The sequence below is a fragment of the Oreochromis aureus genome, linkage group 7 (genome assembly GCF_013358895.1).
Source record: "Oreochromis aureus strain Israel breed Guangdong linkage group 7, ZZ_aureus, whole genome shotgun sequence".
NCBI classification, from domain to species: domain Eukaryota; kingdom Metazoa; phylum Chordata; class Actinopteri; order Cichliformes; family Cichlidae; genus Oreochromis; species Oreochromis aureus.
The window spans coordinates 41,714,893-41,739,977 of NC_052948.1; the positions used below are offsets into that span (position 1 = coordinate 41,714,893).

Genomic DNA, 25,085 nt, shown 5'->3' on the forward strand with positions numbered 1-25,085 from the left:
ATTGTCCAGTTTTTAGCTTCATGCTTTTGCCATTTTTCCGTGTGAAATAAACAAAGGCTTTAGTAGAGCTGTGTGTCTCTCGTTTTCTGCTTCGGCCTATTTTTCCAGTGTGCACATAAGCACGCATGCGCACATAATACCCAGTTATCTGATGCATTGTTTTATACTGAGGCGAAGCGTCTTTTTCCAGTCTGATCTTGTTTAATAAACTTAAACCAAATCTACTCTTTCATTTTAGGGACGCTCCGTGACGTCAAACCCTCGGCTTTAATCGCAATGCGCATGCGCTTTGTTTCAGACGCTAGACTGTATTCGACGGCACGAGCGATGTTGTGACTTCAGCGAGTCAGCTGCTAATTGCAATGAATTAAGGGGGGGTTAGCAGTGGTCTCTGCTATTTAGACCTGTTTTCTTCTTTTTGAGTTTAATGCTGGGGCTCGTTTCGCCTGTATGGACGCCCAGGCGACAGAAGTCAGGACCTTCTGTATATAAACAAAACGCAGCGAGCTGCTTTTTAAGGTGGCACCACCGAGACAGCAGCTAGGAAAGTCGTTCGTTAAGTTAGCTAACTTCATGTTGGCCGCACTGTCAAAGATGGAGCTTGCTTCACGGCTTTGTCAGAAGTAACACGATTTAAATAAAAATAAAAACTTCAAAACGTATCCGTGTTAACATGAGAGAAGAGGCCGGTTTGAAAGGTAGGCAGCCTATGGCAAGAGAAAGAGGGGGTGAACGTCGCTGCAGCTGCCCCCAGTTGACAGAGGAGAAAGGACTCGCTGACAAGAAGGGTGACCTGAGGTCTCCTGGTCGTCTGGCCAGGTCTTAGTGGTGTGAAATAAAGACTTTGGCTCGACATGGAGACGGTGGGAAAATTTGAGTTCAGTCGGAAGGACCTGATAGGACATGGCGCATTTGCTGTGGTCTTTAAAGGTAGACATCGAGAGGTGAGTATTACCCCTTTGCACGTTTATAATGCGTTATATTGCTGCTATAAACAAATCAGTTGTCTTTTTTTTAAGGCAGATTTATTGTGCTGTTAAATGTGGGTCGCCATCTGGTGTATTTGTTGTCATTGTACGCCCTTAAGAGGCCTAGTCTCACATACAGGATGTTCTTTGAAATAACAGAAAGCTATATTAAAAAATGTTGAAATACTTTATTTAAATACTTGCGACACATTTCCTGAAAGCATGGATGGTTATTGTGTGACTGCCTTTATTTTTGTGGCTGGCTTGTGGTGCAGATGTTGTGTGTCAGCGTCGCTAATGTAAATATAGGCCACCAGACACGTATTGTTTTCCTTAGAAAGCTCCACACTGAGGCCAAATAGACATGTTCAAACATGTACTACACCCAGAATGGATGGATATGAAATGGAAATGCTTCATCCTGAGACATGTAATCCACCAGGGGCTCATGTGGGCCTGAAGCATCTATGTTGCTTCTTTACTAAATTGGCACACAGATAATTTCACCTCATTAGAGCTCTTCGCTCTCAGACTGCGGACTTGCTTGTTTTTCCTAGGATATTTTAAAGTAGAATGGGAGCCCTCAGCTTTCAGGCCCCTCTTCTGTGGCGCCAACTAGGCTTAAAACTTTTATTTTTGATAAAGCGTATAGTTAGGGCTGGATCAGGTGACCCTGAATCCTAAGATAAGATAAGCTAAACTTTTATTGATCCCACAGCAGGGAAATTTGTGCGTTACCACAGCTCAGGTACAGATAGCAGAAGAATACAAAGTTATGCTACTATATGTCTAGGCTGCTGGGGGATTCCCATAATGCATTTAATTATCTGTTATTATTAATATCTGGCTCTAGTCAACAGCATGTACTTTTCCTGTTCTCCTCTCCTCACCCCAGCCGGATGCAGCAGATGGCTGCCCCTCCCTGAGCCTGGTCCTTTCAGACCAGGAAGTTTCTTCCTGTTAAAAGGGAGTTTTCCCTTCCCACTGTTGCCAAATCTCTTGCTTATGGGGGATCATATGATTATTGGTGTTTTCTGTTTTCTTTCTATTATATTGGTCTTTACCTTACAATATAAAGAGACTTGAGGCAACTTTTGTTGTGCTTTGGTGCTATATAAATAAAATTGAAGTGAACAGAATAATTTTCATCTGCTGTCTTCATTGCATATTACAATGCAGGTAGTAAACTGCCTATAATTTTGCTGGAAGGTCAGAAAATCCACTGCCAAGGTCACTGCTGTGATTTATATGAAATATGGTGCATGGGAGTCTGCTTTAAAAAGAGAAGAAAACCCTTAGCAACCAGACCTTCTGGCTGTTTACACTCTCAGCAGGTCATTTTCCTTAGCATGTAGGCCAACACTCCATGGTAGTCAACAAACAAATATGCTATAGTGTGACACTTTACATTTCCTTTTACCAAACCGTACATTTGACAGATGGCACTGCAGTGAGACAAAGTGCAGACACTTTCTGACATTCGAGCGCACCTCATCCTGTGCAGTGTTTTATTTCTTTCATCAATGACTTGAGTTTCTGTGCTCCAGAAACATGACTGGGAGGTGGCAGTAAAATGCATCAACAAGAAGAACCTAGCCAAATCTCAGACTCTGCTGGGGAAGGAGATCAAAATACTGAAGGTAAATCAAGTTCAGAGAGAGACAAAAGAACACTCCCTGCCTAGTGTTCAACATCAGATTGATTGATGTATGTTTCCGTAGTTGAATCTGTCACCTGGCGTCTGGAGCTGTGGTAATATGGTATTCACAGCTGGCCACGTGCCAGATGTGTTAGTGAAATATGAGGAGTGGTTATCTCAGCATGATTGTCTTACTAAACGCAGAGTTTGTTATAGTGAAAATCTGCACTCAGAAGCTTCTCACAGACTACAAGAATGCCCTGCCCAGAACAAGCATGTAAAAAGAAATGCGATGATAATAACGATAGGTGACCTGAAGTATTCTGTCTTTTCTGTAGGAACTCAAACATGAGAACATTGTTGCTTTACTGGACTTTCAGGTATGTAGCATCACATTCACAAGTATCAAAATCACATGGTAAGGTTTCTCGTTTTTCCCTGTTAGACAGCAGCTGAAAAGCCGAGCAGATGGGCTGCTGGATGTGGCTTTTCCACATGACCCACTTGTGTCTCATGCAGTTCGCACAGTTATGGCTTACCTATTTGTTAAATGAGGCTTTCCAACATTTGTTTGTTTTAAAACTGTTTGTTTCTGCTCCGGCTACTCTGGTTTTGTGGCCCGTTGAACTTGGCCAGCCCTTCTAGTGCTTAAATTCTCTCTGCTGCTGCGTGGCCTGTTCCTGATGGCCTCCTTTTATTAAGTCTTTCTTTGAAGTGTAGCAATTTAAGTTGTGCTTGTAGGCAGAAACAAGTTGATTAGGGCACAGGCTACTGTGTTAATGCTTCTTTAGCAGTTGTGCATTGTTAGAGAAGCAGGTATCTTGGCTCACCATAATAAACAAAAGGTGTTGTGTTGTTAATGCGAGTCCACACTCTCAGTAATGTCTCTGCCATGGCATCACCATTAGACATCATCTCCCTTACTTCCCCACACAAACTCTTATCTGAACTCACCAGGTGTTTCTTCTGTCTTTGTAGTTTTTGATTAACAAACTGCCATCTGGTTTAAAAAAATCATCAAATGTGTAAATTCTGCTAATTTCAAAGGCTGCGTTGTTCTTGCAGACTAACAGCAGCTAGCTGATGCTGTGTCTTTGAAGAAACCAGTCTGGAACAAATCTCTTAAAAAAATGTTTGTAATTTTAAAAATTTGCATAGGTGTTTTGAAGGTTGTTCCATTGTGATCTACTTATTTATTTTTATATGAAATGTGAATCCTTGACTCTAAGAAGTGAGATGAGATCCTCTTTCTGTGTTATGTGAAGAGAAAATGAAAACTGCACATATTGAAAGTTTCATTAGCAGACTAGGGGTTTGAGCTATCATTCTCTGCCCATATCGGTTAAGCTTGACAGCTTACTCATAATGGAAGAACAGTGTTGCATGCTATCATATGAGCTGCTTGCTGCTTACACACTAAAGCACAATCCCCTTGTTGTTTTGCTGAAATAATTAGCAACAATCATTTCTCTGTACATGCAGAACCTTAAAAAATACCCTGCTCTCTTTATCGTTTGTGCTGCCTGGGGATAGCTGGAGCTGGGCTCTAAGATTACAGGTTTGTTGTGGCATGGCAGCCGACAGTGCTGATCTTCTTAGCGAGCGATCCATCCATCTATCTAATTAGGTCATAAAGAAACTGACACCAAACCAAGCTCTGGAAACCAGCAATGAAAGGGACTGAAGATGAGTTTGCAAGTCAAGTATTTGTGTTATTGTAGGCTTCCAATTTTTACTCATCTGGGTCCAGACCTTTGAATCTGTCTGCTGTAATCAGATCGACTGATCTGTCTTGATATTAAACCATTGTTTGACAGTTGAAAAAGTCAGCTATTCAGTCATCTGGCTGTACATCTAGTGACATATAGAAAATGAAACCCTTTCACCTGCTGTCAGCATACGACTGAATATTTGCTGAAGAATTCAGTCTCGTTCGAATGGGGTCAAGTTGGCAATCGCATGCAATCTGTTTGTGATAATAAAGCAATTAGTTGAAATTGAAGCTGAAGTTCACACAAAGTACTTCCATTCAGAGTCCAACCAGAGTCTCACAGATTTGAAAGAGAAATCTAGAAATTTTATTGAACTGCCAAATGACAACCTTGCTTTTATTTGGGAATATAACCAGTTGGCAATCAGCTGAGCCAAATCCAAAGTCCAGTTTTCACTCGAGTGTGACTGAGTCATTATAGCCCAGGACATGGTTCAGATTTTTTTTTTATTGTAAGCTATTACAGTGCCATGGCAAACTGCCACAACACCAACCTCTTATTTAACTATTTCATCTAATGTTATTTACTTAGCTTACTGTTTTCCCACCGCCCCTAAACGCACTGGCTGCTTGTGTTTGGCTGTCCATCTTTAATAAAGCCAACGACAACTATTCAGAAGCCTGACTCAGCTGAACTGTATAAAACAGTCTGGCCTCTGACTGCTGGCTTTAGTGAGATACTGAATCGAGGTCAGAGAGAGACAACAGTCATCTGTTGCCATGAGATAAGAGAGGTTTTTGAAATGTGCTTGACTATCCTTCAGAGTTTTCTTTCTTTTCTTTTTTTTAAAGAAGTTTTGGACTGTTTCCAAAGTGCACAATAGATGTTAGAGTTTCTGTGGTTCCAAGTTCTCAGTAAGGAATAATTTCAAATTATCCATAATTTGTTTTTTATCTTGGTGTTGATGTGAGAAAATATGACTCGCTTGTTACTGATTCACCCTTGTCGCCCGTTGCTTTGTTAATGTTGCTGAGGACAGAGTCCGCTTTCTGTGGCAGTAATTGTTTTTTATTGTTGTTTTTTGCTTTTTAAGGATGCACTAATTGAATTTTTGGGTTGTATATAAAATCATTTGGTCAATAGCCAGTGCCCCTTTTTTTTGTCTTTGTTTTGTTCCTAATTTCTGATGGCAGACATACAATTCAAGGTTTTTTTTTGTTTATATCCACACCACCTCCATATTTATTGTGTAAGAAACAAAGAAAAAAATAAAACAGGTGTTTCAGGGGTATCAGTTGGTTCTGCCTATACAGACCTAGTGTTTTAATCCTCCTCCCATTGTGCAACTTGTATAGACTTGTCGGTATCTGTATCTGGATTTTAGCCGCTTATTTTCACTTTTCTGCAGCTGTTTAAGCTGCTTGATATTTCTAGTCTAAGTCACCTCCTTAGCTTGCTTTAACATGAGTGGTGTGTACAGGAACCATCTGTTCCTTCTGCTTTGTCTGCCACTGGCATGTGTGTGTTTACCCTCACTCTTCTTATCTCCCTTCTCTTTAGGAAACTGCCAGCTCAGTGTACCTGGTAATGGAGGTAAGCTTGCTGGGATGTTTGGCTTTGTTTGCTCAGCGCTGTATTGTCTGAACTCTAACAGGGCTAAAATTAGCTGTCTCCTCAGGCATCTGTGGGGGGGTTAAATGGCTAACAGCCAGTACTCTTTTTGCTGTGATTTGATACTGTTGTCCTGATTATGATTTTTTTTTGCAGTTGATGCTCGTACTCTTGTTTTGTGCATTTTAAATAATTTCTTCAAGGGAACATGCCAGACTTTGTTTTATCAATGTAAAGTCTGTTTATAGTGTTTGTTAAAGCAATTAAAAATTGCTGGCTATTTTTGTTAATGTATGTTGTAAAAATTCATATACACTCACTAAACTCTTTATTAGGTACACCTTGCTAGTACCAGGTTCGATCTCTGACTTCTTTGACTTAAGAACTGGCTCAGATCTCGGTGGCATAGATTCAAGAGGAGGGTTAGGTCTGAATCGACATGATATCATCAAACAGATGCTGCAGATTTTTTGTGGATTCATGCTTTCATGTTGTTTACACCAAATTCTGAACCTACAATCTGACTGTTGCAGCAGAAATCGAGACTCATCAGCTCTGGCAATATTTTTCCAGTTATCTAATTTTGGTGACCTCCACCTAACTTGAAGTCCCAGTATCCTGTTTCTTAGCTGACAGGAGTGGCACCCAGTGTGGTCTTCTGCTTCTGTAGTCCACCTTTTTCAAGGTTCAACATATGCATTCAGAGATGTCTTCTGCAAACCTTGGTTTTAACAAGTGGTCATTCTCCTGTGGCCTCAGGAAGGCATTTTATGTGGAGAACGGCCGCTCGCTGAATATTTACTTTTTTTGTGGACCACTCTCTGTGGTCAGATGATCAGGTGTACCTAACAAAGTGGCTAGTGAGTGTACATGACATTGACAGCCAGGCAGAAGAACTTTGGATTTCTTAGCCTCATTTTTATCTTCTGCTGTCAAATGTGTTCTGTCATGTACTACGTCATTAAAATAAAAATATACAGCTGCTGTCTAGATCTATACCATAAGTCAAAAGCAGATTTCTTTATGCTGATCTGTGTGTCTGAGAGATTAAACTACTTGTGAGGCAGCATTTTACAGCCTCACCTGTCACAGCCCGTCCTTTTCTGGGTTCATTCATATTAATGCTGGGAATGGGAACAAGGGTATAAATCTGTAAACACATCACTCTTCAGCAAATCACTCCTCTGATCTCTGCTGCTTTCTAGTTGCTTCAGAGGCTGTGTGATCTCAGAGTCTTTTTCACTATGGTTACACCTCAGTCCTCGGTGCTACCTGTGTTTTCTAATGCTATTCCTTTTCATCTCTCTCCCCCTCCCCTTCATTCCTGCCCTGTCACTATTTTTAACCACAGTACTGCAACGGCGGCGATCTCGCTGACTACTTACACTGTAAGTGCAACAGTTTATCTACTTATGCTCAATGTACTCAAAATGCTTCTTAATTCAAAAAATCAGTTAAATCAGGAATAAAATCTTTGCTCAAAAGTCTTTCTAGATCTAAAGCAGGCCCTGAATGCCCTTCTCTTTTATCTGAACATAACGAGTATATCTGTTTCCTAGCAAGCGAGATGAAAACTAGACATTTGGCATATTTTCATATGTATTTAAATGCCGATATTTGGCATAAACATGTGTTCAGGAAAGAGATCTTAAATTTCAGAAATAAGAGAACAGCAGAGCAACCATATAACTAAAAAAATGGAGTCTGCAATGATGGCCAAATCATCAATAGTCTTAATTATAACCTTAAATTAGTAAAAGCCTCCAATAAAGCACTTTGTGACAAAATGTTTATGTTAAAGAATTTGTCAGAGTGATTTCTCAAAGGGAGGTGCTGGTTATGACAGTTATTTTTCTGTCACCTCCCAAGACTCAGGTCGCTCAGGTCACATCTTTGTTTTGTGAGACTTCCTTGTGACCACAGGAAACAGGCTTTCGTGTTTAGCCCTGAAAGCAGCAGCAGATTTGGCTTGTCACTAACAGATTTGGACCTAAAAGTTTTAATAGTGCCTAAAGAATAATCAGACCAGAGACACCTCTCTGCATTGTTCTTCTGTCTTTTAATAAACACAGTACAGTGTTTAATCATATACTGGGAGCCACCTTGTGCTCACTTTTGAGTCAAAATGGTAGCAAGCTGGGAATTTCTCAGCACTACCGATTTTCCCAGGTTCGTCATATCCTCACCAAACTTCTCTGGGCTTCAAATAGCCAGGACCATCAATTCATTTGTGATGTCCGTCAAACTTCCTGTAATTTTGCACCCAGACTCTAAATAGAAATCCCATCCTATTCTATTAATAGCCGGCATGATTGAAAAATGGTTTTGGATCCTCTCCCCATTGTGATGAATGACCTAGACTGCTTCTAGCTCAAGGCGAGTACAGCACGCCTTTAAAAGTCTGCTGGAAGGGACGTGGACTTGGAGCAATTGTAGACAAGGAAGTGTCCATAACACAATACTGTATCAGTTTGAGGTGGAGACACAAAAGAGGACATGGCAGTTGGGTGATATGAGAGAACACAGGAATAAACACACGCTGCAGATAATTTAGGAAATGTTAAAATGATCTGTTGTATAAAATCATTGTATTCCAACTATAAACTAAGAGAGATTCATTCAGCCCGTGATAGGTTTACCGATATCATCATTTTGTGTCCTCATTAGGAAAATTCTACTTGCATAGTAACCTGTAGGATTCACATCAAAGTTAGTAGTTAATTGACATTTGCTTTGTGTTCTCCTGCAGCTAAGGGCACACTGAGTGAGGACACTATTCGGGTTTTCCTGCAGCAGATTGCAGGGGCCATGAGGGTCCTACAATCCAAAGGAATAATCCACAGGGACCTCAAGCCACAGAACATCCTGCTTTCTTACCCACCAGGATGCAAGTCACACTCCAACAACACCTGCATCAAGATTGGTAGGTTTGATTATGTGAGAGTCTTTAAAGCGATCATACATAGTTTTTTTTTAATTATGATTATTCTTTTTATTATTAGTATTTCAACACACTTTTGGAGACCGTTTTAAGCTCTGTAGTATCTGTTGATTAATATGCTAAACAAGAAGAAATTTATTTTTTTTAAAGTGACGGGAAAACATTTACAAATATAAAACTTGTGGGATTAAAAGCAGCAGAACAATTTACAGGAGCAAAAAAATAATTGAATCTCATAAAGCTCCTTATGGAAATCCCTACAATGCAATCAACTTTTTTATAGACCGTTTTATTGCAATGGGATCTCATAATGATTTCCCTGAGGTAATTGATTACCCCAAGCTTAGAAGGCTAAACTTGTTTGAAGAAATTGATTACATTTACAATTTCACGTTTTACCTCTGCAGTGTTGCTATTGTTCCTCTGAGAGTGCACGCTGTTTAAAAATGCTGCAACAACAAAGATGCTTTCTACGAGTACAAGATGCACTTGTGTCGTCCAGTTTGAAATTGATTGACGTGGTAGAAGATGATATTGGTGCAACAGAAAGTAATCAACAAGTGTCTGGCTATTGGTGACTCTATTCTTAAAAACATGAAACTAGAAACCCCAGTGATCACAGTCAGAAGTATTCCAGGTGCCAGAGCAGGCGACATTGAAGTAAATTTGAAATTCCTGGCTAAGTATATTGAGCTGGTGTGCAACTTTACCAAAATAATGTCAGACTGTAGTTTTCTTTGTTCCCATCCCCAGTCGGACCAAGAGTGACCTGTTTAGCTGTATGTCACTAATTGCTGGCTGTCTGAGTGGCATCCAGGATACGATGTGGGCTTCATAAATAAATGGAAAACTTTCTGGGAAAAACATGGTTTTGTAAGGAGACACAGCAGTGCACACCAGCCATTTAAAGTCTACTCTCACAGAGGTTGATTATTTTGTTAAGTGTTAAATCTTCACTGTATGCATCGCTGAACGCAACAGATCAGAGATGCTTGATTCACTGGTGTAATTCACAATGTGCCTTATTAGGAAGTGACTTAAAAACAGGAGAAGAAATGGTGTTTCATTCATTTAAAGTCTTCTTGTTTTTTATTTTCACCTTCTTTTCTCTTTCCCATCACTCCAACCAGTAGTGGCATATGGCTGGCCCTCTCTGAGCCAGAGTTCTTCCTGTTAAAAGGAAGTTTTTCCTTCCCACTGTCGCCAAGTGCTTGCTCATAGGAGGCTGTCTGATTGTTTGGGTGGGGTTCTAATAATGTAGGGCCTTTACCTTACAATATGAAGTGCATTGATGTTATATAAATAAAACTGCATTGTATTAAATTGAATAATTATGAAGTGTCTTTCCCAAGTGAGTGAGAGCAAGTGTGTTCAGCTGTTTGGAAGCTCTACTAGTCCCTAAGCCTATTAATTTTTTTCCCCTCTAGAGATTGAATGCATAGCAAAGCCAGCTCAGTCTCAAAGAAACTGACTACACACACACACACACACACACACACACACACACACTGTACCTACACAAGGTTTTCTGTTTTCTTGTTTCTGTTTGCAAGCGGTTTGTTGATTAGTTTAAGAGGCTAGGTGCATTTTAGACACTTTAGAGTTAATGTTTATAAAATGTATATACTGAGTACAAGATTATGACTTAATAATACTACAAACAAGCAAACACTTAAATGGTCACACGAGGCTAGCTCCAAAAGTGAGTCAGGTCCATCTTGAAATGCTGTCTGGTAATTAGGAGCTCATCTGGCTAAAGGTGAAGTGTCTATCGCCTTTAGCCAGATTTTTCTCAACACCTCTGAGGTGTTAAACATAAGGCCCAAGGGCCAGAACTGGCCTGCAAAAAACCAACTTGGATTGCTTCGACTGCTAAGATGGAGAAATTTACGTCAGTTTTAAAGCCTTACTGTCATACTGCAACGAAGCATTTAAATAATACATAAACAATCAAATGAAAGACACTCAGGTGTTCTTTCATTGTATTACAATAAATAACAGAAAACCTATATAGGAGTACAGTATTAGGTTGTCTGTCCAATGCATCTGTACTGTGGAAATGATAAAGTCAACAAGCCAGTGTGCTACATTTATCTTCTGTGGTTGAGAAGTGTTTTAAATACGTCATAATTCAAAGTAAACTCCAGTGTGATGATACTAAATTTCCATGAGCTTAATAAATCATTTGATCGTGAAGACTCGCCCATTATCGCTGAAGCATTGCATATTCTTTTGTTTATTTTGCTAGTCTGTTTTTCCATTTTTCTCTTATTTATTTATCTGTTTCAAAATTGCCACAGTGTAAATACTATGAAGGTACACCTGGATTCCTTTCTGGCACCAAATATTTACTCATCCTCCTCTTTTTCCTTTTTGTCTTCTTCTTCTCCATCATTTCTTCCCTCCTTGACGTTTATGTCCACAGCGGACTTTGGGTTTGCAAGGTACCTTCAGAACAACATGATGGCAGCCACGCTCTGTGGCTCCCCTATGTACATGGTAAGCACAATTTGGGTGATTTTTACTGATGAAAAGGAAATGACTGTTTAAATGTGAATAAATGTTTCAGTTGGCAGATTCAAATATGATGGTTTTAGCTGTTTGAGATTGTTGCAGTGGTATTCATTTGTTACATTTTTAACTAAATGAAATTTGTAAAACAATACAGGGATGAATATGATATCAATTTAATAATCAATTGTCCCTCAAATTTTTAAAATTGAGCTCACCTCCCCTTTTTTATTTTTCTCACCAGGCTCCTGAAGTAATTATGTCCCAAAACTATGATGCCAAGGCTGACTTGTGGAGTATAGGAACAATAGTGTTTCAGTGCCTGACTGGAAAAGCTCCTTTTCAGGTAAAATAAAAATTACAATTTCCAGAATGATTCTTGGCAATATAAGAGCCTTTATCTTCTCAGTGACAACACCATAGGGTGATAATATGCTTGTGTGGAGTTTCAAAACTTCATTTTCCCTTTATATTTACTTTTAAGATATAATTTTATAGGTAACTACATTGCAGTGCAAAAATTTGGCAAAGTGAAAATTGGCCTGATTTTAAAAAATAATTATTTCTCTAAGAGTGAGTGTTTATTTCTTATAAAGAGCAGTGAACACACTATGGAAGAGGATTAGGGCCACGAAAAGGAAAAAAAGTGGGCATGTCTCTTTTTTTCTCTTTTCAAGAATTCTGAGAAAAAAGTCAGAATTCTGACTTTTTTCTCAGAATTCTGAATTTTTTTCTGATTTTAATCTCAGAATTCTGGAAAAGAAGATGTGCCCACTTTTGATTTTTCCCTCCGGTGGCCCGAATCCTCATCCGTAACAAGAAAACTTTAAGTCAAACCAGTATTTGGTGTGTCCATTCTGTGCCCTTTGAGGTCCAGTTTTAGGCTTTTCTAAACTGTTATGTTGGGACATATCATCTATTTCAAGACCTTCAGATCATCTTTTTGCTGAAGATTGTTATTTAGGACTGCGTGTTTTGGACCACTGACATGTTGAACTTTAAGACTGAAACCAGGCACATGCATCCCTGATGATAGTGTGTGATAGGATAATGGATAAAAACCTCAAATCAAAAGTGCCTGAAACATTGGAATATCAACTCATTGTGAGGATGTGATAACTAGCGCGCTAATTAGAAAAAAATTTTGCTTTTGTCTTTTGCTCCAAAACTGTGGGCATTCGTGCAATAGCAGTACAGACTGCAGACCAGCAGGGACAAAACAACAACTCCAGCAGTGTGACTTCTTTATATTCTTTGTCTTTGGCAGCTACAGTCCTGCTGAATTCCTTATAACTGCTCTAACATCACACATAAAAAAAAAAAAAATCTCCCTTTTGTTTTTCCTCAGCCTGTATTGGGCTAAATTTAGATTAAAGATGCCAAATGTGGATGTTTACAGTGGTGTTAAAATGAAGCGTAATATAGCAAAACCTGTTATGTGTTCTTCCCCAACTGATCCAGCAGCATTTTTAGATTACCAGCTGTGTTGTTTTCCTTGTTCTCTGATATGTTTACATAAAAGTTGTTACTCAAGTAAATGGAGTGTGTTGTTTGCAGTGCAGTGACAAAACCTGATATAATAAAAATGTATACAGCAATGCACTAGAATAGTGTAATTGTGTAATTACTCTGTGTGTATATGCATACTCTTACAGACTTTCTTATGTTTTTCCAATATATCTGTGACTTTTTGCCATCTTCAGGCCAGCAGTCCCCAAGATCTCCGGCTGTTCTATGAAAAAAACAAGAACCTCAGCCCCAAGTAAGAAATTATGTTGAAATGATGATATGTTTAAAAAAAAAAAAAACTTAGCAAATGATGTCCTAGTTCTCTGCATTTATTATAAAGGTATTTCTTAGAATAAAAGTATTGTTTGGATTTTTAGTGCAGAACCAATCTGAAAGTTGTGGCTTATCAGCTTATCAAAGACCTGGAAAAAAAGCCATAAATCATTAATTTTTTCTAGTACACATACATTGCCTCAGAAATGTCTTAATTTAGTAAATCTATAAAGACTGAAGCAGGTGGAGTTGAAGGTTTTGCTGTATGTAGAGTATTGACTTTTTAATCATTTGCATGAAGCGAAGACTGATTGTTGTTGTATTTGTTTTGCAGCATTCCCAGAGAGACTTCAAGCCACCTGAGGCAGCTGCTGCTGGGTCTGCTGCAGCGCAACCACAAAGACCGCATGGACTTTGGTCAGAAAACGTTTAACGTTTATTCAGACTCTACATATTTCACTCGTTCATGTTTGGATCAGACTTTGTTTATGCAAAGATGTTGTTACAGTTTCTTAGTTTGTTGCATGCAGAAATAATCCCAGTGCACAAGAAAACTGTAACTTTTCCATGTTGTACACTTTGAGTCTTTGTTCTGCTTCCTCTCATTAATTATATTTATTCTCCCTGGTAGATGACTTTTTTTGTCATCCTTTCCTGGAGGCTAGCTCATCTGTGAAAAAGAGTAAGTAAGAATAAACAGCACCACTTCCTTAGTTAGGTTTAATATAGATAAAAATACAAATAACGTTCCATTTGTTTCAATAGAAAATGTAACCCTAAAAATAAAACAAGGTGGCTGAAGTAATGTTTACAGGATGAGATCTGATAGTCAGGCCAGTCACGTAAAGATAGAACGGGTGTTATAACACCTTGGAAGTCCTGTGGACTTTAATTCTGAACACACAAAGTTTCTGTTTTCAGAAACTAACAACTGTGTTGAATTTCATTTCAGCAACTCCTACTGTGACCATGACTTGTTTGCCCAGCTCTGCATCAGCCAGCTCTTGTAGCAGCTCTTCCACCTCTCACCTCGCCTCACCACCGGTTTGTGTTTGTTATTTCTTATATTTCCTCCAGCATTTCCCCCAGAGAGAGGGGACGAGCACATTCCCCAACAAACCAAAAGTTCCCCAAAGAAGCCAAAAACTTTTTTTAAATATATCTTCTTTATGTGCACTAATTTCCCAAAGTGGCCGACCTCTGAAGGAGATTTTTGTATGTTTTTTCTGATGAGTGTAAAGTTTTATTTACAGTCATAGAAGCAACAACTTTTTCACCTTTCCCTTCTCTGATGACTAATTTATACTTTCCTCCTCTGTGTTTAATATGCCACCTTCTGTCTCCCTGTCTCTGTAGCAGTCTCTTGCTGAGATTCAGCAGTTGCGAGCCAAAGCTCTGGCCTCTCCCACCCAGGAGGCCACTGGTTTTCTCCTTAAGGACTCATCTGGAGGTGGCGGCAGCAGCAAGAACTCCTCCTCCTGTGACACAGATGACTTTGTGATAGTGCCTGCTCACTTCACCAGTAAGAAAACTTTTCTTTTTCATCGAGTCCCTCCATAAACATCACATGGAGCTCTACATAATTCAGTAGACTGACAGCTGAAGTCTTTGAATTCATCTTGTAGCCTTTTTTTTTCACAGACTGGCTTTTATATTGCATTTCTCAAGCTGAAGCTCTGTGCTATTCAAGTTATAACAGTTTTGGGTTTTTTTTCAGCAGGTGAGCTGACAAGTGAGAGTAAAGTGCTGCAGGACAGCCTAATGAACAGCGGGTGAGGAGCAAAAGCTAGTTATTCATTAATATCCAGCACAGCGGCTGATATGTTAATTAAATGCACTTGTTTGGCACTGTTACAGAATCGGGCTTATAAAGGAAGATAAATTATGTTAGTAATCACACTTATATTAGCTTTGAAAGTGTACGCCCTCTAAATTGTTCATTAATAACGTTGTGATGGTCTTATTCTCTTCTCCACTTTAATTAGCTCTCTTTTAGCTTCTGCTGGTCTGTGTAGCCAAGCCAAAACACCGCCACACTCGCCTTCCTACAGTGGATCACCTAGTCCTGTCAGGTAACCGCACACATCCAAATCTTTTCTTATGGTGGTAAACGTGGGGGAGCTAATTAGTTGATCTCCTGATGAATTTGCAAGTTTGCTCACTTACAATGAAATGAACAGTGTCTAATTTTTATTGTAGTTTAATTTTAAAGGAGGGAGACAGAATGTCGACCAAAAATTCCAAAAACACATTATTAAAAAAAGGTATAAGTGGATTTGTGTGTCACTGAATGGAATAAGAAAAACTTGACTTGATGGAGAAACCCTTGTAGGCAAGCACAGTGGCAAGAAGTTTCTTGTAGTTGGTCAGCAGGTTTGACACACATCTAACCATCAAGTTTGGCTCGCTCCTCTTTACAGAAACTCTCTAAATCCTCCAGGTTGCTTGGCAACTCGAAGCTTCGGCTCTGTCCACAGATTTTTCTAAAGGACTGAGGTCTGGAGACTGGCTGGGCCACTCCATCACCTAACCCTCTGGAGTCTAGGGTTTTATATTTATATTTTTCTTTTAAAAACTGCTTACCTTCCTCTGTTTGGTTTCAGTGTTTTCAGCACAACCTCACATGTCTGGCTTCTTAGTAATGTTTGCGATATATATTTGAATAGTTAGACTAATAGCTGAAACTACCTTCAAAATTAGAGACTGTGTATTTCTTTATAAGTGAACAAACCTACAAATTCAACAGAATATCAAGTAATTATTTCCCCTATTGCATAGTTACATGGTGCAAAAAAGAAGCAGCTGGTAAAGTAACATTTTGCGCTTTGGATTCAAGTTCATGCACAAAATTTCCTTCACTGATAACTGTCAGAAGGTTTTCAATGAAGTCAGTTTTATTAGTTTAACAAGCTTAATTGTCCCAGTGTTTATCTCTCTATTACATACACAGTTACTCCACAACTGTCATCTTAATCTTTTGTTTAGTGATGTTAGTTGATGTGTTGTTTGTACGTAAACATTGTGCAAATTAATAAGTCACATCAGCTTCCTCTGGAAAGTGTTAACTATGCATGTGTGTACACAAGCACACGGACTGTCTCCTCTCTTATCTAACTGTTCCCTTGGCACCCTCGGTTATTCTCACTGTTGTCAGGCCCAGCGAGTTCTCGGGAAGTAGCTATGGAAACCATGGTCAGTCATTGCCTATTCCAGTCCCCACTCAGGTCCAGAATTACCAGCGCATGGAGCAAAACCTCCATTCTACCAAACAGGATGGTTCACCACGGTCTGCATCAAGAAACACACACACATTTATAAATATATAAACTCCACTGTTGCAAAACTAAATTTACAGGTTAGCTTTTACACTTCTTGATGGAAGTACAGTGGCTCATAAGACTCACTTCATTAGGCTGTCAACACCTGTGCGCCGCTGCAGCAGTGGAAGCTTGTTGGGCTGTGCTAGGACTGGACCTTCACCACCCTATGGGCAGGGGGCTGTCACCACCACCACCACCCGCAGGTTCTCCCTGGGAGGTGCCAGAACTTTCCAGCTTTCTCCTCAAGGTAACTTGAAGGCCATGCTTCACTTTCTTCTGCATCAACAGTACATCCTGACTTAAAAACACAGAAGTTGTACAGTGATAGAGGGCAAGTTTAGAGCTAACTGGTTGGTGCCAAACTCCAGTGACGATATTTGAAAGGTGTTAAAACTACACCAGCCGGTCTTTTGTCTGTTTGTATCTGTATTATAAATTATAGAAATGGGTTATAAGCAGATCAGGTAAAGGTTTTTTGGTGTAAATGATTTCTAGAGGAGTGTATATTGTTAAGAATATCTTAAAAGTGAGATTATTTTTCTCTCATTGGTTTTTTTTTAAAGATCAGTTGTACTTAATACTCATGTCATTTATAACTTGTATAAATAACACTACTTCTGTCATTAATATAGCAGAAATTATCTGAATTATTTAAGCTTTTGATGGACGATGACTTACTTTTTCTTTCTTTTCGAGTATTTATAAATTGAATATGTGGGGCTTCTAAGCAGACAAAGACTTTATAAGGCATAAACTGGGGTTGTGTGAACATGCGATGAGGTGTTTCTAACCTTTAACCAGAGGTTAAATTAAAATCCACTAACAAAAAGAGCAGAGCAAATGATTATAAATTATTTAGTAGTTTAACCTCTAAAATTATTATTGATTTCCAGTGGGTGGCATGAAAACTGAACTGCAGACAGAGGTGAAATACAGTGTGGTGGTGTTCTTCCTCTTGGGTCAGTGTGGTCAGAAGTTTTAAAAGTTATTGCTTGAGAAAATGAATCAGCCATCACATACTTTCCTCACCAGCTGCTTTCAAGTCCTCCTCACACAGAACCTTCACTTCCCAGACATGTATGCTGTTGGGGGAGTTAGACAGAACTTGTCCATCTTTGCTAGCTTTGTTGTTTTCTAGGCCTGTCGGACACTTCATGTTGCATTGCCACCTGCTGTCTAGCAGCAGAAATATTCTGATCTCCTTCTGTCCCACTTTGCAGCTCTGCAGCACACTGAACCCAGGCTGAATTCTCAGCAGCACCCACAGAGGGCAGGACTCGGCACAAGGCTCCACAGTGCCCCCTGTCTGTTGGACTGTGCCACTGGTGGTGGCAGGCAAAAAATCCGAAAGCAGCACTCGGACCCTCTGGGTACTCCCTCAGCCGGACTCATGGCTGTCCGCCCCTTGCACTCTTCTCCCAGACTGAGTGAGCTGATGCAGCGTAATCCCCTCCCCACTATCCTGGGCTCCCCCTCCAGGGTAAGTCTGTGTTTTGTGTGTCTAACGGAGAGAAAAATATTGTTTCTTTATACACACAAGACGAGATAAAACCACCAATTTAATCTAACCTCTCTAACCTTTTTCCTCGTCATGTTTTCCCTTCACCCAGGCCATCCCACCATTTGAATTCCCCAAGACTCCGAGTTCTCCAAATCTGGTGACTTTCCTGACACAGCAGGGTATGGTCATAGGCTCTCCTTGCAGCAGGACTGCCCCAGCAGAGCTCAGAGACCTGATACACCAAGCACCCACACCTGTCACCCATTCTCCTCATTGCATCCACAGACGGAATGATGATGCCAAGAGCTTTGGAAGGTCGCGTTTTGTTTCTGCTGTTCTTTCTTTTCTGTTCCCCAATGATGTATATCCACAAAGAACCAGGGTACACAGAGAAGCTTGTTTCATGTAAAATTAGTTTAAAACAGGCAATGTTAGGCTCAGAGGAGCATTTCAAAGCACGCCTTGCTGAGTTAAAAATCGTTCTCTACCTTTTCTTTATTCTTTGGACTTTTTATTATATAGTGTACTGTTTTATTATCCAATAATGATCTAAAATTATATTGCAGAATATGTGGATAGATATGGCTAATTAAAAAAAGGAAGGTAATGAATAAACACCTTGGCTCTGCGTCCCTGTTTCATGTTTCTTTGAAGCAGGTCTCAAAGTGCCGGTGGTCTGTCCGACGTGCTGCTGATGGCTGCGTTTGGACCCGGTGGACCTGCAGGTGACCGAGGCAGTACAGAGAACCTGACCTCTGAAAAAGCCATAGACATAACAGGTAGACATGACTGTTGCATAAACGAAAACACACACATTATTCTGCAGTTTAACCACTGACGCATGTAACGTTTAGGAAGTGATGGTGATTCATAGGGAGAAAAATGTCAAATTTGTTCCCTCCTTCTTTTTCTTAAGGATCCCCAGGTGGCGGGGGAGGCTTTGCACCGAGCTCTGGCAGCCCAGCACAGGTGGTTTTCACTGTAGGATCTCCACCTAGTGGCAGCACTCCACCCTTTACCTCCAGACAAAGAAAATACTCAGGTATTGAGCATCAAAAGGTTTTGACAGAGCTGAATTACAAGTAATTTGTCTCCAAATTGCATCTGCAGCATAACAGCAGTATTACTATGATTCACAGTCGGGCAGTACAGAGCCAAGTTTTTCATTTTACGTAATGTGGAAATTAAATGTTCTGGTAAGCATAAGAGTAGGTGTATATATCTCATTATTAATTATGGGAAGAAGTGACTTAAAACATGTAATTTGCCAGTTGTTGACTGGGAAGTATTTATGAACAATCAGGAAACATGAATACCAGCAGCCAGCTGCACTGATGAAAAATGATTGCCTCGGGCATTGAGTGTAAAATTTCTGCTGTCTCTTTCCCTGACTGCAGGCTCATTCACTTCAGGCAGCCCTGCAGGCTCCTTAACCAGCCGTCACCCTCCGACAGGCACCTGTTTGGATGGCTTTGAGGTTTCTTCCAGTCCTCGTTACAGTTTCCCCGATCCCATCACAGCCAACATGGGCGGTCGCGTCACCTTCGAGGCTCCCGAGCTGCCCGAAGAGACGCTGATGGAGGTGAGATGCCAGTTTCCACATGCCTCTGGAAAGTAATGAGGATGGAATCGACTTTTAGGTCTTCTGTGATCAGAGCTTGTGTGTAGCAGTGACTTTTTTCTGTTCTTGTGTACATCAGTCAGGGTGATCTTGAACTAAAGAGTAGTCAGTATGCCTTTAGAGAGTGTTGACTGTGAGGAAAGATGGAAAACAATGTCATTGAGGTGTTTTTCTTTCTTTCTTTTAGTTTACAACCTGTAGAAAAATAGGTTAAGGTAAAAGCTGAAATGGATTCATGGAAAGCACTGAATGACCTGTCTCCTTTTAAATGCTGGGCTTTTTTCACTCATGGAGATTGAATGCAAAACCTCATTCTGGTGTCCACCGTTTAAAATTCTGTCATTATACCCTCCCCTCCCTTTCTCTGCCTGTCTTTCTCCCATGTCTGTCGGAGTTCAGCAGGAGCATACAGACACTGTGCAAAGGCTGCGCTTCACATTGGATTTTGCTCTGTGTCTAATGGAGGTGGCTGCTGCCCGTGGTGCTACAGTGACAGGGGAGCAGGGGGACTTTTCTCATCTCTCTCTCCTTCAGCAGCAGAGCCTGGTAGCAGATCAGATAAGCTCACTGAGCCGAGAGTGGAGGTAAGGCCGTATCTGCTGTGGCTGTGCGTCTTTGTTGGAGGAAATGATACCGTGGCGATTTCCTGGCTTTACGCCGTGTTTGGTGATAAGCCTCTGGGGTCTTGGACATGTTTATTAAATTGTACTGGTGTCTCAGATCTCTTACTATGGAAAAAAGAAATTGGGATACATTTAATTATTTTATTTTATTTTTATTATTTTATTTTGCTACAAATGTGCTGCTGTAATGTAAATCTAATTGTAAGCTTATATGCTTGAATGCATCTTTGCTGCAGGACAAAAACTCTAAAGTAAAAGCAGCGGGTTGTAGTGAAAGAGTCATCATGTAGGTCATTTTGTGTTTTTATGCACCCGGGACGTTTCTTGTTGTGTACTTCAGCTTGAAATTAAGAATATTTGCATTTCGCCCAGAGAGTGCTGTGAGCAAATAGAAAAGCGAAAACTGCCTAAGTGCCTGCTGCTCACCACACCATGGCGAAAGTAAAAAGCCTGAGGCACTGTCGTTTGTAGAGGATGAGATTTTAGGCATTCTCAAATTTTTTGTTTTTTGTTTTTTTGTGTTGGGAAGACTTTAATCTGAACTGTAGTTGTTGCATTTGATGGTTTTTGACCGCCTCTAGTGAATTTTCTGGTGCTGAATATTTCTTAAACATAAACCTGTGATTCCGATTTTTATCCTACAGGTATTGATTGTGTTTAATGTGTCATTTGTCCTTTTAGAATTTAGTTTAACTTAAAGTACTTTATGTGTGATTGCCTTCTCAGTCATGCAGAACAGCTGGTTCTCTACCTTAAAACTGCAGAACTCTTGTCCAATGCCTTACACACAGCCATGGAGCAAGTTAAACAGGGCAAGCTCTACCCATCTGCTACTGTCAAACAAGGTATAAGCCTTTTCACTTTTTCAGCAGCAGTCTTAAAAACATAAAATTGCCATGTGTGGGTTATATATACAAATATATAAAAATAATTGTGATTCATGTATTTAGTTGTTCTTTTTTTTAAATTTCTCTCCATATACAGTCGTGAGAAAACTGAATGAGCTGTACAAGTCCAGCGTGGCATCCTGCCGCTCACTCAACAGCCGTCTGGAGCATTTCTTTACCCGGAAGCATCGCCTAATGGACCAAATCACCTCCATCACAGCGGAACGGCTGCTGTTCAGCCACACTGTGCAGATGGTAAACCGAAAGAAAAGTCAGATAATTGAGAAATAGAGGAGAACATGGGGGGAAACTGACCAAAAAATCTTTAGATATAAAAGTACCCCACCCCCACCCCCACCCCCCTTTGTGTGGTTAGCATTTGACCTATTATTTAATATAATATTTTAGTCAAAACAAGATCAAACCTTTGACCTGACCATTCTGTCCTGTCAGGTTCAGGCTGCTGCACTAGATGAGATGTTCCACCAGGGGGAAGCATCAGTCCTGCGCTACCACAAAGCTCTCTTACTGATGGAGGGCCTGTCTCTGCTGCTCACTGAACAGGATGACATCATCAGTGTTAGCAAATGTAAGTATCACCGTATCACAGTAACAGGAAATGTCTCCGCTCAGCATCAGCAGCTAACCACCACCATTTAGTTCATGAATGTTCCTCGAGCTAAAACTCTCATCGGTGGGAATGTGTGCAGATAAATTCAAAGTGTTCCATTGGTCCTGTGGTAATAAAGTCAAGTATGATAGGCTCCTTTATCATGACTTGTGCTTTTTTTTTCTTTCCCTTTGCTTTGTGTCTGCAGGTAAAGAGTGCATTGAACGGCGCCTCACAGCTTTACAGGCAGGGCTCTGTATATGATTGCCCTGCACTATTTTTGGAGGTGTGGAAAGTACGACAGTCGTTTGCACCCTGCACATTACTAACCAAATTTCCACCCGCCTCTCATGGTTCTCCAAACACGAGTGTTGGACATAAAGAGGATTTTGCTTCTGGCTCTGAAAATGCCAAGAAGACTCCCCTCACTTCGAGTATCGCATTCAGGAGCAATTATTTCCAAGTATTCACATAACCCACATATGGTACTTATATAAATGCATAGCTTTTGAAGATCAACAGATATCCTTGCTATGACCTTGCAGTGCGCGACTCTAGACAAAATGTTGACATAAGATCACAAACTGGAGGGAAAGTGCTGTGGACGTGCTGATTTAAAAAAAAAAAAGTTGCAATGTCCAGCTATCATCCTCATCAAATCTACATCTGTTTTATACGCCTTGTTTGCTTTCCTGTGTTGTTCTTGTTCTTTTTTTAGCATTTTTTTTCTCTTTGGGGGTGTATGTAATTATTTGCTTGCTGACGGGAAGTGTACAGTATGCCGCAATACTACAACTGGTGACCAGAAGTGCACACGCACTGTTTCAAAACAGTTGCCAAAATACCGTTTTTTTGTTTGTTTGTTTGTTTGTTTTTTTCTTCAATGTTTTCTTTTTTGTGTATGTGTGTTTGCTTTAGATTAACTTTAGGTAACTAAACTGTGCTATATAGAAGAAGAAAAAATTATCTGACACTTTAATGATTCTATACTTGCTTAATATCAAAGACCATGCCTTTTTGCTTGCACCGTGCGGTGTCAAAGGGATTAATTTGATTAGTTTTCTAAAAGGTGGCTGGTGTTGAAGCAGAGAATGGGTCCAGAAAACACTTGTTACCCACTGCTAAAGCGTGGGTATAGCTTTTAATTCAAGAAGGGGCTGAACATGGTCTTTTAGCATCTTTGATCACAATCATGTTAAAAATGCTGCAATAACCTGGACTATATTCTTCAGGTATACAGAAGCTTAGGTGCTGCTGTGGCTGGTTATGCCTTCACATCAATTCCACTTCTTTTTTTTTTTTTTTTTTGTCTTTTGATCTTTTATCTGTCAACTCATTTAGCAAGTATAATCAAATCTGAATGTAGGGGCTGTCTGGAGAGAAACAGCATTAATATTAGACTGAATGTTAGATTTGAACATTTAGGCTGATCTTGGGGCTGAATCTGAATGTTTTTGCACTGTTAAAGTACTGTACAGAAAGACCGTGAGTGGAACATGGTAAACGTGTCCAGTTTTTGTAGATACTTTGATTTGTTTATTACAGGAGATCTGCTTGTATACGTTTTTAATGCAGTTTTAGTTGTAATACAGTTACTGTCAAAATGTAATGTTAGATGTGGGAATGTTGACGAAGAGATGGTATAAGCTATGAAACAGATCTATTAGAAGAAAATGGAAAAGAGATTTCTTTACACTGAAAACAAAACAAAATATATTGATTGTGTTTGTGCTTTATTTTATTGTAGTGGGGGGGTTTTTCTTTTGACTTCTGAAAAGTGACATGTTGATTTGAAGTGCTAAGATTTGTGTGTTTTTTGACATTCACCTTTGACATTCATCCCAACAACCTAAAATGCGGCCAGCTGAAAAATCTCCTTCAGCTGCTTTTTTAAAAAAAATTTCTTTTTAAAAATTTTTTAGAAGAGCTTGTCTGGATGCTTTGGTTTTGTGAAGCGCTGCTGTTTGTGGTGCAGCAGATGAAGCTGTGACACAGCTCCGTAACATGGGAAATATTTGATCTTGACTCCAATTTAATTGGACTCCACAAATGCATTAATGTGGTTAGCTAAAGGTAAAATACCACTCCGAGGAATAAAAAGTGCCACATCTAGGCCAGTAGTACTTTCTTTCCCCTAATGTGTAATTTCTCAAGCTTTAACAAGTTAATGAAGGTGGTGAAGGTGGGGTGTGTGGTCACATTTGAAGACAGTTTACAGTGATGCCTGTCAGCAGAAAAGAATGGAGGAAAGATTCATCAAAATATACTTTGTGTGCATTTTCTTTTTTGCCCTTTGTCAAGTTTCTGTTAAATGCAGATTTTGCGCTACATGTGTGCATATGTTTAAGTGTACATTCCACAAATCAAGTCATCCACGGGGTCCCTGTCCCTGCACTTGCTGCTCTGTTCAGATCCCTCGTGATTTTTCTTTTAAAAAAAAAAACCTCATGCATGTGTCACTTTTTACTGTCCCATACAACCATAAAGATGTTTGTCTCCAGTAGGACTCAAAAGCAACATGAAGACGACAGGTGCGAAATTCGAGATGCCTAAGAGAGTGCAAGTGAAGTGTAACTTATACTTTGGTGCACTCGATCAGGAAACCTGTCACCTATTTGGTTCATTCTCTTTGTATGTTTGCTAAACAGCATACCCGAATGTTTTCTTTTTACACTTTTACGTTACTCATTCTGTAAAACTTGTAAATATTGTAATTTAAGTTATTGTTGTTGGCATGGAGAGAACAGCACCATACCACCTATACATTCCCAAAGACAAGGCCTTCAGCTCAGTCATCCACATTGTCTGTTTAATGTTGCAAAAGCATTTTAATGTTGTCATATCCATAACAGACACTATCTCGGTGTCCCTGTGTGTGTGTGTGATGTAATATTTACTGTTTGGGAGCTGCATCAAGAATAAAGTGAAAGGAAAGATCATTAACTGTTGTGGTGACTTTGATTTTACTTGAAATGATTTTTAATTTGGCATTCTTTACTTGCTTTTATTGGAAGACCCCCTGTGTTTAAGAGGCTGGCAGTGCAAGAGGGACTCTGTGGCTTTTGACCTATATTTCTCAATGAGCATCCCTCGATAGCATCTTATGCAACCTTTAAGCATGAAAGGGACAAAAAAAAAGCCTTATTTTTCTATTTTGCTATAATTTAACAACACAGAATAAAACCATGGGAACATCTCACTTTTATTTCAATGCTTCCGTTGTAGCGATAACAGCAGAATTAACCAGCTCTACAATGACAGCTACTGCAGGTTTACGGAAATGAAAACAGCCACCTCACTAGTAGTTGAGTCTATAAACCACAAACGCAGTGACGTAAAGCATCATAAACCACAATCCT

General features: G+C 39.8%; 1 protein-coding gene across 2 annotated transcripts; it reads left to right on the forward strand.

Moving 5' to 3' along the window:
• Positions 1-290: 290 nt before the first annotated feature.
• ulk1b (unc-51 like autophagy activating kinase 1) lies at positions 291-24,665 on the forward strand. Of its 2 annotated transcripts, none has more exons than XM_031758786.2 (27): positions 291-944; positions 2,516-2,608; positions 2,946-2,987; positions 5,880-5,912; positions 7,282-7,318; positions 8,680-8,853; positions 11,297-11,370; positions 11,627-11,728; positions 13,086-13,144; positions 13,499-13,581; positions 13,796-13,846; positions 14,117-14,208; positions 14,521-14,686; positions 14,882-14,936; positions 15,150-15,236; positions 16,319-16,450; positions 16,577-16,731; positions 17,705-17,964; positions 18,095-18,300; positions 18,643-18,764; positions 18,902-19,027; positions 19,383-19,567; positions 20,006-20,190; positions 20,956-21,074; positions 21,214-21,371; positions 21,570-21,705; positions 21,935-24,665. In XM_031758786.2, the coding sequence occupies exons 1-27, from the start codon at positions 855-857 to the stop codon at positions 21,988-21,990; spliced, it is 3,078 nt and encodes a 1,025-aa protein (XP_031614646.1). In that variant the 5' UTR covers positions 291-854; the 3' UTR covers positions 21,991-24,665. The 2 variants fall into 2 exon arrangements, with proteins under 2 accessions (XP_031614646.1, XP_031614647.1); XM_031758787.2 differs by having other exon boundaries at positions 14,885-14,936.
• Positions 24,666-25,085: the final 420 nt, after the last annotated feature.

Bases quoted from the DNA above. Each gene is read 5' to 3' on its own strand.
- ulk1b (XM_031758786.2), top strand. From the start codon at position 855: ATGGAGACGGTGGGAAAATTTGAGTTCAGTCGGAAGGACCTGATAGGA. The intron at 11,729-13,085 runs GTAAAATAAAAA...TGCCATCTTCAG, and splicing joins CTGGAAAAGCTCCTTTTCAG to GCCAGCAGTCCCCAAGATCT. The intron at 13,145-13,498 runs GTAAGAAATTAT...TTTGTTTTGCAG, and splicing joins AACAAGAACCTCAGCCCCAA to CATTCCCAGAGAGACTTCAA.